Source organism: Engystomops pustulosus, chromosome 10 (assembly GCF_040894005.1).
Source record: "Engystomops pustulosus chromosome 10, aEngPut4.maternal, whole genome shotgun sequence".
Taxonomy (NCBI): domain Eukaryota; kingdom Metazoa; phylum Chordata; class Amphibia; order Anura; family Leptodactylidae; genus Engystomops; species Engystomops pustulosus.
In genome coordinates, this window is record NC_092420.1 from 51,140,301 (window position 1) to 51,155,048 (window position 14,748).

A 14,748-nucleotide genomic window follows, 5' to 3' on the forward strand; every position below is an offset into this window, starting at 1 on the left:
CCTAGATCTCTCCTGCTGCTTTATGTTTCTTCTCAAAATTATATAGAGGAGACAGATGCGGAGATGGGTTTGATGCTTCCGGTGGTGATTGATGTGGGTATGTAGACAGCATGCCAAGTCTTGATAGAAGCTTTTCTCCCTCCAAGAAAGTAGAAGACAAATGTAGCTTGCTTTTGTGGTGAAAGAGCAACCGGAATGGAAAAGACCATCTGTAGGGTGAGGAGTTCTTCTGTAGAATCTGCCGTAAGGGGCCCAAGACTCATGTCTTCTGAATAGTAGATGGAGAAATGCCCGCATAAATTTTAACTTCACAAATGTCATTTTAGGTAACTAAAACTACTGCCCCCATAACTCCTTCTTTATTTTCTTCGGAAGACCAGCAGGCCTAGCTGCAACCAGGGCCCGATGAGTTCTTTCAATTTCCGGATCAGCTCCTGTTATGTCTGGTATGAGCTGTCTAATTAATTTACGTGCCCCATTTTGAGCATCTCTATGCTTTTCTTATATAAAAGTTATATCGTCTAGAGCCATTCTCCAGATCTTCTATCCTAGTTGTAACCTCATCTAGCTGGGTTTACAGATCTGATTGCTGTGGGTAGTTTTTGTTCTCCTTTTTAATTGTAGAATCCAGCTTAGACTCCACTGCAGAGACACTTTTTCCCACTTTATGTAGATCTTGGTGCACTTCGGAGAGCTTGGGGCCCAATTTTGTCAACTTGCCTTTCAGGACCCAGTCCATGCAGGACTTTATGATGTCCTAAATATGGTCCTGCCGAATGAAAACTGAAGGCAACATTATAGGGACTGCCGATGACTGGAAGGTGTCTGGAGGACTCACCCAACCTTGTGCTTCTGGGCTAAGCACTTGCTGAGTCTTGAGAAGAGCCGTAAAGTACTGTGATGGTGCTTCAGGTTGAGTATAAGCACTCTGACCCAGGGCTCATATAACTTGGGATGGTGCCTCGCCACATGCTCCTGCCTGCAGAAGCTCCGTAACCAAGTGCTATGTGCCTTTAGTTTCGGACCTCTTTGAGCCTCCCCCTTTCATTAAATTGGTGTCAGTTGAGTCTTCCAGACTCCAGGGCTATTGCTGGTTGAGGATTGAGAGGTATTCGCTTATTATGCGGCCCTTTCGTCTTGCTAGGGCGCAAATCTACTGAATCCTACTGCCATTTTTAATAGCCAGTAATAAATAGTACAAGTGCGTATAGAGAACAATGTTAATTGCAGCAAAGCTATATTGTTAATACTAACTTAACACTCTTTATTAAGACATGGTTCATACACTCCTGCCTGCAAATATATCAGGCTCCTCTTGCTACGCCAGAAAGTACCGCCCAATATATTGTTATTGGTTGGAGGGGTAAGAGGGTAAGACCCTCCCACCACCCTTTTCATTGGTGGTAGAGAAACAGAATCAGTTCTTCTTCAGGTTCGACTCATACTCTTGCTAGATGGGCTTGGCTACATGATACCCATCCCTTTTCATGTTTTTAATCTTCCTTATCGGTGGTAGGGACAGAGAAGCAGTTCTCCTTCAGGTCCAACCCTCTGTTCTAACAGAAGGGCATGGCCATACATAACCAACCCCCTTTCACAGTTCTTAGCCTATCAAATGTTTTTAAATGTATTTGTTTATGTCTGTTGCTAGGAGACGCCACTAGGCGTCACCATTTAAATACAGGTTTGTTCACTGTGTTTTAAGGTAAGATGAAGCTTTTGTATAGTGCAAAACAAGTCGTTCTTCATGCAATTTATCCCCTGCATGTTCTACCCTTCCCTGTGTCGCTTGTACAACTTCTATGAAGAGATGAAATAAAGACAAATATTTTCTACAGGACGGTGAGTGATGACTTTTCCTTTATCCTTTGAGCACTAATAAATAGTACAAGGTTAAAGGGGTTCTCAGGAGGTGGAAAAACATGGCTGCAGTCTTCCAAAAACAGCACCACACCTGACCATGGTTACTGCCAGTACTGCAGCTCAGCTGTATAGAAATGAATGGAGCTTAGTTGCAATACCACACACTACCCATGGTCAGGTGAGGTGCTGTTTCTGGAAGACTGCAGCCATGTTTTTCCACCTCCAGAGAACCCCTTTAATGGAAACAGTGACGTCAATATAAAGAAATAATACTCAAAATGATGTCACAGTACAGCGGTAATACTCACAGTGATGTCACAGTAAAGATCATACATATAATCAAGTTACAGGACAGAGAATACAGAAAGTGATATCACATTACAGAAATAAGTAAAGCTAAATTACATTTTGCATGTCACCTTCATCATTTTCATCTTCTCAAATAATTGAAAAGAGCCACATCTATAGGCCAAAGCTGCTTTGCGTGTTATCATGGTAGTTACATTTATGATTGATTATGAGAGAATAATTATAAACATCAGATATTGATATGAGCAAGGAAAAGCATGTAATGGGCAGGTATGGGGGTGTATGAGAGGGAGTGGGTATAAAGGGGTGGGGCAATATCCTGGCCTGCTATGTGTAGAGAGGCAGAAAATATGATACATTAAATTTAAATATTAAAGTAAATGTTATCTGTATGACATTTTCTAACTAATGTAGTTAAAGGGGAACGAATGACGGGAAAAAAATCTCTAGAAATAAATTCAAGGAGGGATATGTAAAATATAATGTGAATAGACCAGTCCAGAGTCTTATCCTGCACCAAATAAATCACACTTAGTTATGTATTTGGAGTAGTTTAGAACAGTGGAGTCGTATTTTAGACCAGCTATTATTTTCTGGTGCACAGACTGAATTTTCTTGTGGCCGAGTTAGACCATGTCCCCTTTTCCTGAGGCCATAGCGCTTTTTCCAGACAAGTGGGAAACAGACAGGTTGAAGAATCTCCCCCAATGAACTCCATGCATCCTCAAATATATTTATGGGCCATTAATAGAGATGAGCGAGTATACTCGTCCGAGTATAGTGCTCGGTCGAGTATTAGCATACTCGGACCGGCTCGTTACTCAGATGAGTATTTCCCCTGCTCAAGATCGAGCATTAAATTAAGTGAAGAACAGTGAATAACAGTGTTTTTACTGTTTAATAAAATATTACAGATGTTTCCTGATGTTTGTAAGAACACATAGAAATAACACTATTCTTCACTTTGCAGGTGTTCGCGCGTGTCTCCCACTAAGTTCGGAGATGTTCGGAACATCTTGAATGTGAAGAATATTGTTCTTTCAATGTGTTCTGCACTTAAAAGGTCCTGTATTCACTGTTTTTAATGTTTTAATTCTATTCTTCACATTGCAGTTGTTCGCGCGTGTCATCCGATAGGTTAGGAGATACGCACGCACATCTGCAAAGTGAAGAATAGAATTAAAACATTAAAAACAGTGAATACAGGACCATTTAAGAGCAGAACACATTGAAAGAACAATATTCTTCACATTCCAGATGTTCCGAACATCTCCTAACTTAGCGGGAAACATGCGCGCACACCTGCTAAGTGAAGAATAGTGTTATTTCAATGTGTTCTAACAAGCAAAACATCAGGAAACATCTGGAATATTTAATTAAGCACTGTTCTTTTACTGTTCTGTTTTGGCAAAAAAATGCTCGGGTCTCCCATTGACTTCAATGGGGCTCGTTATTTGAGGCGAGCACTCGAGCATCTAGAAAAGTTTGTCTCGAATAACGAGCACCCGAGCATTTTAGTGCTCCCTCATCTCTAGCCATTAACCTATTAATTCTAGATTATATTTTGTACATTTCTCTTCTTTTTATCTTTTGAATCTGCTGTAGAGAGAAGTTGGTAAAATCAGGAGGAACCTTTGAATAAATGTGCCCAATGCAGTCTATGTGGACACTATCCATGATTATGGACTGCTGCTTATAAATACAAGTCTGTACATCACGTGTTTTAAATGTTTTTAACAGTGTTGTGGATTGTCTGTCATGTATTAATAAAATTTGATATTTGGTTTTGCATTACTCCATGAGCCTCTTTGATGCACTCTTTTTCTTGTGTTCTAGTTTGATATTGTCTTTTGTGCATTTGGCTCGCACATACTTGGGCTGTGCTAAACCCTCCGGTTTTTTGTTTCACAAGTGAAGATTGGTCATGTACAGAAATATGTTTGTTATGGCTTCATATTTATATAAAAGAGAAAAACATTTTTGATTGTAAACTAGTAGTAGATTAAATTCTATCTGTAAGCTTTGTGATATTATTTGAGATACTAGCTGCCCTAAGGCAAGTTCAGCATTTAATGATAGTATGCCTTTTGTCTACACCATACATATGTAATCCTGGCAAAATGGAGAGAGGGAAGAAAGCTGTTACCAGTCACCTATGGTCCTTTAGAACTCTCATTTCTTATTTTCGATGATATCTGCCCTAAGAAAAGTATAAGTTGGCTTCCATACATAGTGTTTGGCATCAGCTGTATTGTCCATATCTCCATTCTATATCATCCTATAGACTATGATGATTTATATTCAATCTACAAACCAGCATTGTAAAAAACTATTACTATTTGCATTTTACATGCTAAATCAACAAGTAATATTATGGTACATTTTTATGACCCATGATGAGTGGAGCAGACCCCTCCTCAATTTCTGCCCCATTACAACATTTCACCTGGCTCTAGCTGCAGGTGGCAGCAATAGCTTGTTGAAGAGTTCCTTGTATAGGTTTGAGTAATCAGGGAAAGCAATGTTGTGAGTGTAGAATTGGTAGATCCCCACTAGATGGCAACAAAAGACTATAGATGACAAGTTTTATAAACTAATAATTCACCTTAACTCTAAACTGGTTTCAGTTAAAAACAGGAACCTGGCTGCTCGCTGACTGGATCTGACTTAGGACCCGCCAGGTCTCACTGGACCGTCCTTTGACAGCTCCCCGCCCTCCAAGAACCACCACTCGTCATATATAGGCTGAAAAGACACCTAAGATATATTATGCACCAATATAATATTACAGTCACAAATTAGGGAATCAATATAGGTAACGTATCCTCAGAGTTATGGAATCGTTAGAACACAAGAAGGTTCTTATTAAATGGATGTTTAATATCAAAAGGACAGTGCTTACAATTAAAAAGGGTTATTATAGAAAAAGGGTCACACATTAAACAGACATAATCATACAATGCAAAAGATAACAGTTTGGTAAAATAAAAAGGGATAAAGAAAACAGAACTTAATACATTACATGACGCTTTAAGTCTGACGCCTGGGGAAGCAGAAAGACCTGATCAAAATGTCCACCTGGGACCCCCAAATAATGACAATTTTTAGTTGGTGTCTTTCATCTAAATAGATTTCAAGATACACTGAGCAGCCCCCCCCCCCCTCCTGCTTGTGATAACACCAAAAGGCCTGGCATACAATAATTGACTTTTATCACTAGGAGGTGTGAACCAACCTTGTGCAACATCCCCCACTGGGGCCTACCTAGCCTGGCCTTCAGCTTGGCAGGTCATCAGTAGGTGGTGTGTGCAAGAAAATGGAGAGGCTGATGTAATGAGTCCCTGGGTGAAGGATGGGGCACTCTGTAGGAGCTATACACTGGACTTACTTCTAGAATGCTCACTTAAACGTCAGACCATGTGCTGCCGCCCACAGCTGGTTTTTATACTCCCATAGTGAGGTGGCAGCACTCTCCAATCAGCTTCCAGCTTGCTTACAATAAGAACACAATATACCATTGGTTACATACAATAGATATGTTAATTCTTGCCCTCCCAGGCAGTGGTTCCAGCTGCAATTACAGTTCCACACTTTTGGAGAACTTCTAGCGAGGTGATCAGTCTCTCTAGGCAGCTTCTAACATGGAGAGGGCACTATTCGAAACCACTACCTACCCTATACAACAGCAGGGTTTGCCTGATTTCCATTTGATGTATAAATGTAGATATGAACTTATACATGTGACCTTTAGTGAGTAGGCCACAACCTATAATTGAACTGGTGACAGGATGTAGAGTGGATCCTCTTCCGCCTCCATTAATTTTATGAGGGGGTCTGGGTGAGCACTGCTCGGATGTTGATCGTCCTGGCCTCTGGTCTCTCTCTCATAATTTAGATCTTATCACCACACAAAGGTAATCACTTTTTGGCACATACGAGAATGTACAATTCATTTTGGTAACTTTTAGCGAGGTCCATGACGCTTCTAATGGTCTTCTAATAGTGGTATCCATTATTGTTATAGAAAGAATATTACTCCATTATGTAATATTCTTAACATTTACTGCCTAAAAAATGATGTTATAAGATAATAGCGCAATGAAATGATAATGATATTCCAATGCTTGTTTCACCTAAATGATCTTGGGATTTGTCTGCGTTCTTCATCTTTTTATCACACCATATTTTATACAACCTATAGTAGAGATCTAACCTCAGTGACCACAGCTAGGTTTGAATGGAGCCCTGCTGAGGATGCACATAGCTCTATACATTCCAGCAAGAATCATAAATCGCACAGCCGAGTGGTCTGAGCACCACTGATTTTAAATTTCTAGAAAACTGTGAAGAATTGTTAAAGAAAGTATCTTTGTATCTATCTATCTATCTACTTTTTGTAGATAGATAGATAGATAGATAGATAGATAGATAGATATCTATTTATCTATCTATCTATCTACAAAAAGTAGAGTTCAAGTCCGCATGGCTTTATGGAACCCCTAAGGGGGGGGTGCAAAGCCCGCAGAGGTCCTGGCTTGGTCCTTACGCAGATACAAATTGGAAAAAGCGAGCAGCACTCCAAAGGTAGAATTCAAAAGTTGGTGATCTTTATTGAGGCAAGTGGCAACGTTTCGATGTTGGACACCGTTTTCAAGCTTGAAAAAGGCTTGAAAAAGTGTCCAACACCGAAACGTTGCCTCAATAAAGATCACCAACTTTTGAATTCTACCTTTGGAGTGCTGCTCGCTTTTTCCAATTCTATCTATCTATCTATCTATCTATCTATCTATCTATCTATCTATCTATCTATCTATCTATCTATCTGTCTCTCTGTATCTGTCTATTTATCTATCTCTCTGTATCTGTCTATCTATCTCTCTGTATCTGTCTATTTATCTATCTCTCTGTATCTGTCTATCTATCTCTCTGTATCTGTCTATTTATCTATCTCTCTTGCTTTCAGATGACTCTATCTACTTATCATCTATCTCCTATCAAATTATCCTTAGATGGCATTATTGTAAAGGTAGGATTCTTACTGAATGTGACGGCCTCACTTTTAGTTTTGCCCAGGGTCTCGCTTTATCTAAACCGGCACTGAATAAATGTGACTATAATAAAGCCCATACGAAATCCATGTGACTATGTGATGGTCCAATCCATGCTCGCATTACAAGAATAATGAAATGCATGAAAATGATCCTGAGTTAACCCTGTTAAAAAGTAATGTGGATATTTACACCAAAATACATGTATACAGCAGCAAGGGTTAACAAAGCAAAATGTCTACATTGGTGCTCAAGAAAGGCAATGTGTCTACTTTTACAAGTCAGTGAAATAATGTTAATAACAGCAGCTTGGGAAATTAAATTAACCCCTTAATGCTGAGGCCCTTTTTCATTTTTGCGTTTCCCTTTTTTACTCCCCACCAAAAATCTATAACTTATTTATCAGTTGTTCTGGCATCTGCCATGTGTCTCTAGCTGTATCTTTGTCTTGCAGACTGTAGTTGACCAGTCCAAAGCCCAGTGTCAACACAGCCCCTAGTCATGGCCAAAGTCTACAGTAAATAATGGCCATGGTGAGTCTATCATCTTGTTTGTGTGCTTCCAAGTAGTACATTTGCTGGTTGTCTGAGTGTAGGTGCTGCATATGACCCTACATATGCATACAGTATTTTAACTAAAAGTTGTACAATATGCATTACCACAGCTCGGTAAAGCCCAAACAATAAATTCTTAAAAGAAATTTAGCTTCAATTATGAAGTATTCTTGAACAGCTCTCAATATCATGGTTCTACTTTAAACATTTTCACCTCCATAATAACTTAATCGTTTACAATTGTAAATTATTCAAGGAGCTTTTCTTTCTTTTTTTTACTGGAGGCAACGTGTTAAGAAAACATCAAAAACGGAAATATAGTGTGACTTCTTTATCACAGCTTTCATAAAACACAATTCCACCTTCCTAATCCCTGGACCAGCAGGGAGTCAGATGAAATAGATTTTTCTCCAAAGCCTTTGACCAAAGACGTTTTTATGATTTTTTCCCTAGGAAATAGAAATTGAGATTCTTCATTCTCCAATATAATAACAGATACAGAAGCCATGGAGTTAAATTCAGTGTGATATACTATTGTATAAGGATGAAAGAGTCCTTCTAAAAATAAACCTACAATAATAATAATGGTAGATGGCCCGATTCACACAAAGAGTGTCACATAATGAATGCAACTGCTCCTCCACTCATGCCTGCAATCTACTCTGAAGGTCTATAGATATGACCCTCACACTATAAGTTGTCTAGGCTGCACAGTATTATACATTAACACACATATATACTGTAGTTGTTGTGTCCCTATGATCACTATGAAAGATTGTATATTTTCATTTTTCAACAATTTATGGTAATGGTTTCCATCGATTAGTCTGCCATTTTATAGAATTCAATTTTAAGGGACCAATTTATCTACAGTCAAGGAGATAATTATTTGATCCCTGGCTGATCAAATAATTAGACTGACAAAAAAAATTTACAGTCTTTAATTTTAAGGGTAGGTTAATTTTAACACTAAGAGATATAAAAAAAAGAAAGAAAGAAAAAAATCACAGAAAATCACATTTTACAAATTATAGAAATGTTTATGCATTTTACTGATTGAAATAAGTTTTTGATCCAATACCGATCATTAAGAGTATTGGCTCCTACAGACTCATTAGATGTTCCTAATCTACTTGATACCTGTATTACAGACAAAGTCTTAAATAATCACCTGTTCAAAAAAGACTCTTGTCCACCGATTGATTGATTAGACTCTAACCTCTACAACATGAGCAAGACCAAAGAGCTTTCTAAGGGTTTCAGTGACAAGATCATAGAAGGTTCAAGGCTGGAATGTGCTACATCACCATAAGTAAGATGCTGGATGAGAAGGACGCAGCTGTTATAATAGTAAGAAAATGGCAGAAATACAATATGACTGTCAATCAACATGAATCAGGGGAACCCCTCATCTTTGATGATAAGAGAGGTCAGAGATCAGCCTAAAACTACCCGTGAGGAACTTGTTAGTGACCTCAAGTCAGCTGGGACCACAGTCAACAAGAAAACCATTGGTAACACATTACGCTGTAATGGTTTAAAATCCTGCAGTGCCCACAAGGTCCCCCTGCTCAAGAAAGTATACGTGCAGGACCATCTGAAGTTTACCACTGAAAACTTGGATGATTTTGTGAGTGATTGGGAGAAGGTGTTGTGGTCAGATGAGAAATAAATTAAGCTATTTGGCAATAACTCAACTTGCTGTATTTGGATGAAGAGAAATGTTAAGAACACCATTCCCACTGTCAAGCAAGGAGGTGAAAACAATATATTTTGTGAGTGTTTTTCTGCTAAATTTTAACAAGAGGGGGCTGACCAGCCCTAAGGCACCATAACCAAGGAGTAAAACTTAACCTTTATTTGTATTAAATAATAAATGATGACCAAAATTGTGATTTAAAAACACAGGGTTGCATTAATGCCACGTGTAGAATTATCCCAGTACTGGTTTACCGGATTCCCCAGACTGGGTATCATATATACCACATAAATGTTATTGGGGCGAATTGTAGTTGTGGGTAGTAGATTAACAATGTTAGGTGAGACTCCAATGTGGGTTGTATATATGTAATCTATGTAGGTAGGTGAACTCAGAAGGGTGCAGTCCGCACCTCCTCGTCAGATCAACAGGCTTTTTTTCACCATTTTGCCCAGATTCTGTATGGAATTGTTCATGCATTCAAAAGAAATACTCACTGTCCTCTTGAGGTATGAACCAGCAAAGTGATTAAAGTAGAGGTTGCTGGACATATGCAGTTCAGAGCAAGCATTGCATATTTAAATTCTTCTTCACACACAACATGATCTGGCAAGAAAAAAACAAAAAAGAAAACATTTGTTAAGAAATGTTAAATGTACATGATTATATTCAAGGTGTGAATGAAACAGAAGATGTTACAGGAACACAATTGGCCCTAGACAGTGAATAACATTTTCTACCTAGATTTTGTATTAGAAACAAAAGGCAAATTGTTAATCTGCATCCATTTTTACCTAAAAACTGTTTTAATGTGTTATACCAAATGTATTATTGGCCTTAGTTGCTAAGGCTTTGTACAAATAGAAAGCTTAAAGGGATGTGGCCCCTGAAAAGGGGATGTGACTTTACAGGAAAAGGGTGTGTTAAAGTAGAACATATGCTCTGAGGAAGCTAAATTCCATAATCTTGGGTCTAAGTACTTTAATTTCTATAATCTCAATGTTAAATGCATCTATGATAATATATTTATTAGTGTTCATACAATATGATTCCACTTAAAAACACTGGCTCTTCCAAGATATGCAGTAAAATATAAAATTAAGTGCTATAAACTATATATTCCTCATCTGATTAGCTATATAAATATAAAAATCCTTTTATATTTTACATTACTAACAGAATATTATACATTTTCAGAAAAGTAGTGAGCAGATTATATTTAAATGAGTCATACTAAATGAGAAAACAGAAAAATGTTTCATAATAATAAAAACGCAATAACACAACATCTCTATATTATTTATCCTTCAATTAGATTCTAATTTAGGTACATGTTAGTAATCTTGCAATCACTAAAGATTGTCAACCCTCTTAGCATGCCTTGTTTATTCCACCAGGTAAAATATACATATATACATTTTGGCCAAATTTTTCACCAATTAAACGCTTAGTGACTAAGCTCATTTGAGCCTATTTTTCAAACTTGCATTTGTCACTTTATCTGTTAATAGCTTTATAAGGTTTTAACCCCTTAAGGACGCAGGGTTTTTTCGCTCATTTCTCGCTCTCCACCTTCAAAGATCCATAACTTTTCATTTTTACGTGTACAGACCTGTGTGAGGGCTTATTTTGTTCGTAACAAATTTTAATTTCCCGTAATATTACTTATTTTAACATGCCGTGTACTGCGAAGCTTAAAAAAAATTCCAAATGTAGAAAAATTGAAAAAAAACTGCACATGTGCCACGTTCTTGTGGGCTCAGTTTTTACGACTTTCACTCTTCGCTCCAAATAACACTCTTACTTTATTCTTTGGTTCGGTGCGATCGTGGTGATACCAAATTTATACAGGTTTTATTGTGTTTTAATACATTTTCAAAAATTAAACGAATGTGTACAAAAAAGAAAAAAAAAAATTTGTCATCTTCTGAAGCTAATAACTTTTTCATACTTTGGCGCACAGAGCTGTGTCAGGTGTCATTTTTTGCGAAATGAGCCAATGTTTTCATTGCTACCATTTTCAGGTCTGTGCAACATTTTGATCATTTTGTAATCCATTTTTTATGTGATGTAAAAAGGTGTAAAAGTCGCATTTCGGACATTTGGGCGCCATTTCCCGTCTCGGAGGTCACGGCCGGCCATAACCGTTTTTATATTTTGATAGATCGGGCATTTTGGGACGTGGCGATACCTAATGTGTCTGTGATTTTTACTGTTTATTATGTTTTATATCAGTTCTAGCGAAAAGGGGGTGATTTGAATTTTTAATATCTTATTAATTTTTTTTATTTTTTTAAACTTTTTTTTTTATTTTTTTCACTAATTCTTAGACCATCTAGGGTACATTAACGCTAGATGGTCAGATCGTTCCTACCATATACTACAATACTTCTGTATTGCAATATATGGCATTTTTGCAGCTCATTCATTACAATGAGCCACTGGCTCATTGTAACGAATCTGCAGAAGCCAGGTAGCCTCGGGTCAAACGACGACCCGAGGCTATCATGGCAAATGATCTTCACCCCCCGATGACGTTCGAGGGCGCGGCGATCTTAATAAAGATGGCGGCGCCCCCGCACCGCCGTCTTTTGAATGCCGCCGGCGACTTTGCCGGCGGCAATGAAAGGGTTACTAGCCGCGATCGGTGCAAGCACCGGGGGGTGTCTCTGCTGTGGACATTTCATTAACGGGGGGTATCTCTGCTGTGGACATTCTGTAAAGAGGGGACCTGTTGTAGACCTGTAAATGGGGTTCTCTGCAGTGGACATTTCATTGAAGGCAGGCATTAAAGGGGCATCTGATATGGATATTACATTAAAGGGGGCATCTTCTGTAAACATTTCTTTAAAGGGAATATCTGTTGTGGACACATTTCATTAAAATATAGATATTTGTTTTAATGTGGCGTCTGAGGTTTTCATTTCTTTAAAGAGAAACATCTGCTGTGGACATTTCATTAAAGGGGGCATCTGATGTGGACATTTCTTTAAAAGTGGCATCTGCTGTGCACATTTCTTTAAAGGGGAGCTCGTAAGTGGACATTACATTAAAAGGGACTCTTGTGACTGCTGTTAACATTTTGCTGGATCATCCTCACCATTAGACGCCTCAAATTTTAGCAAGATGATTTCACGCTAAAAGTGTTTTATAGTCCAAAAAATATGGTAACTTTGCTATTTGATGCATATATCATTATAGATGGATGTGCATCAAGGGCAACTCTAAAGACATTGGCGTAGAGAGAATGTTTCAAAAGTTTTAAAAATATCATAAGTTCAAATTTCATTTTGTTTTTGAAATAATTATTCCTGATGTGATGGGATGTGATTAGAATTTTAATGAATTACTCTGAATGATATATTTGTTTTAAACTTTTAAAGTGAAGACCATGTAATATAAAAAAAGGCATCAGAGCTTAGATATGCATAGCTTCCCTTGCACTGGTGCAAAACATATTCATATTATTTTCTTAATAAAATTATGAAAATGTTAACTTGGAATTTAGTTAAATGACAGCATATACTATGTGCAATGAAACATAACATATTAAATCATTATCAACACGCACTTAAGACATCACAATTAGTTTAATATTTTAATGAAAATTGTTCATAAACTGATCTTTAGGGAGTAATAACCTCATTTGCATATAGAATATTTCTCGCATTTATGAAGACTCTAATTTTAAACTGTTTCCTCATCCATTAAATCCCGGTCTTGACTTGCCACATTTGGCTTAAATTATTATTGCATGCTATGATTCATTAATATTAATCGGGCCACAAATTATCAAATAGTAGAATTTCTAATGTCTTCATGCAACAATGACCATCTTGGGCAGCAGGAGTATGGAAATTACAAACTTTGAGCTAATGTTACATAGGTATTAAGAATTTTTATGACTAGATACATATATAATATAATATGTTCATACATGGTGTGTGGCATAGAACTATTAACTACTAATCGACTATGCCATGTATAGCCAGGTATAAAGTTACAATTCCTAGTTAAAGAGGATATTCTCATGCTTAATTGTGTATGCAGGTAGTTAGCATACCTTGATTATGTTTGTGATTGCACAGCCTTAGAAACAGAGCCTTTAAGATCACTGCGGTTTCCTTGCTGTATGTAAAAGCCTGCGCTAACAGCTGGGAACGCGATTGCTATTTAAACCCTTATCGACGTGTGACTTATTACTATGTCAAGTGATATTGTATTTGTAATCCAGTCAAGTGGTGCACTCAGAGTGGAATTTACAAATAAATGTATTAAAGGTCTAGAAACACAACGCGTTTCGGGGTTGAAGTACCCCTTTATCAAGTGAACAAAGACTCTGTCAGTAGGATTGCAAGATCTCAGTGGTTCAATACCAGGTAGCTCTGCTGGAACCATTCAATTTGCAGGGCAGTGGCGTCATGTAATTCTGTATACATCCATCAAATTTGTATGTCAAACATAGGCTACAGGTGTATGGAGAGGGATCGTGGGCTGAGCCCTCTTCGTACAAGATGCGTGTTTGCTGCATATTCACCCAGCGATCTTTTACCATGATCGCCTTGGTCATACAAAGACCCGAGGTTGTCTCGATTTAACCCATGTATTACAAGGTGCAATTTGTCTTCGTAAGGATACATTAGCCATACGCTGCCTGTACTATTTGCCTATGCAATATGCACATGTGTTATGCAATATTATGGCAATTAGAAAAGGCAGTGGGTAAGCTGGCAAAGGAAAACAAACAAATCCCTACTATCAGTATGAAGTATTTCTATTGACTTTTATGCAATTGTTATAATGTAAGCTATTTTTTTCCTGCTTGCTTACCACTAATCAATCCCCTCAGTGTCCACTTTGTACATTAGCTCTTCCATCCTTCCTTTACTACTGTACTCCTCTCTTACACTCTATACATTACCTAACAACTCCATTCCATCCTGTTCTGATGTTAAATAGAGAGAACCCACTCATTAGTCACTTAAACATGTCTTAAATTCATAGTTTATATGGTTGAAAAAAGATACATGTCCATCAAGTTCAACTAAGGAAGGGATTCGAGGAGCATGGGAATTAAGGGAAACAATTCTATATAACATAAATGTCAATGTTATTTAGGTATTGAAATGCATCTAAACCCTTCTTGAAGTTCTCTTCTGTCCCTACTGTGAGCAGCACCTGAGGCAGGCTATTCCAGAGATTGACAGTTCTCATAGTAAAACAGCTCCGGTAATTAATCCTTGTTTTCTCCAGGTGGAGACAGTGCCCCCATTGT

At 37.8% G+C, this 14,748-nt stretch overlaps 1 protein-coding gene across 8 annotated transcripts in view; it reads right to left on the bottom strand.

Annotated features, from left to right (window-relative positions):
- Positions 1 to 14,748, bottom strand: part of KCNT2 (potassium sodium-activated channel subfamily T member 2) — a 537,964-nt gene that overhangs the window by 150,407 nt on the left and 372,809 nt on the right. For all 8 annotated transcript variants that reach the window (XM_072126927.1, XM_072126928.1, XM_072126923.1 and 5 more), the window contains exon 14: positions 9,971 to 10,079. In XM_072126927.1, the coding sequence (XP_071983028.1) occupies positions 9,971 to 10,079 (109 nt within the window). The remainder of the gene's footprint in view (positions 1 to 9,970; positions 10,080 to 14,748) is intronic.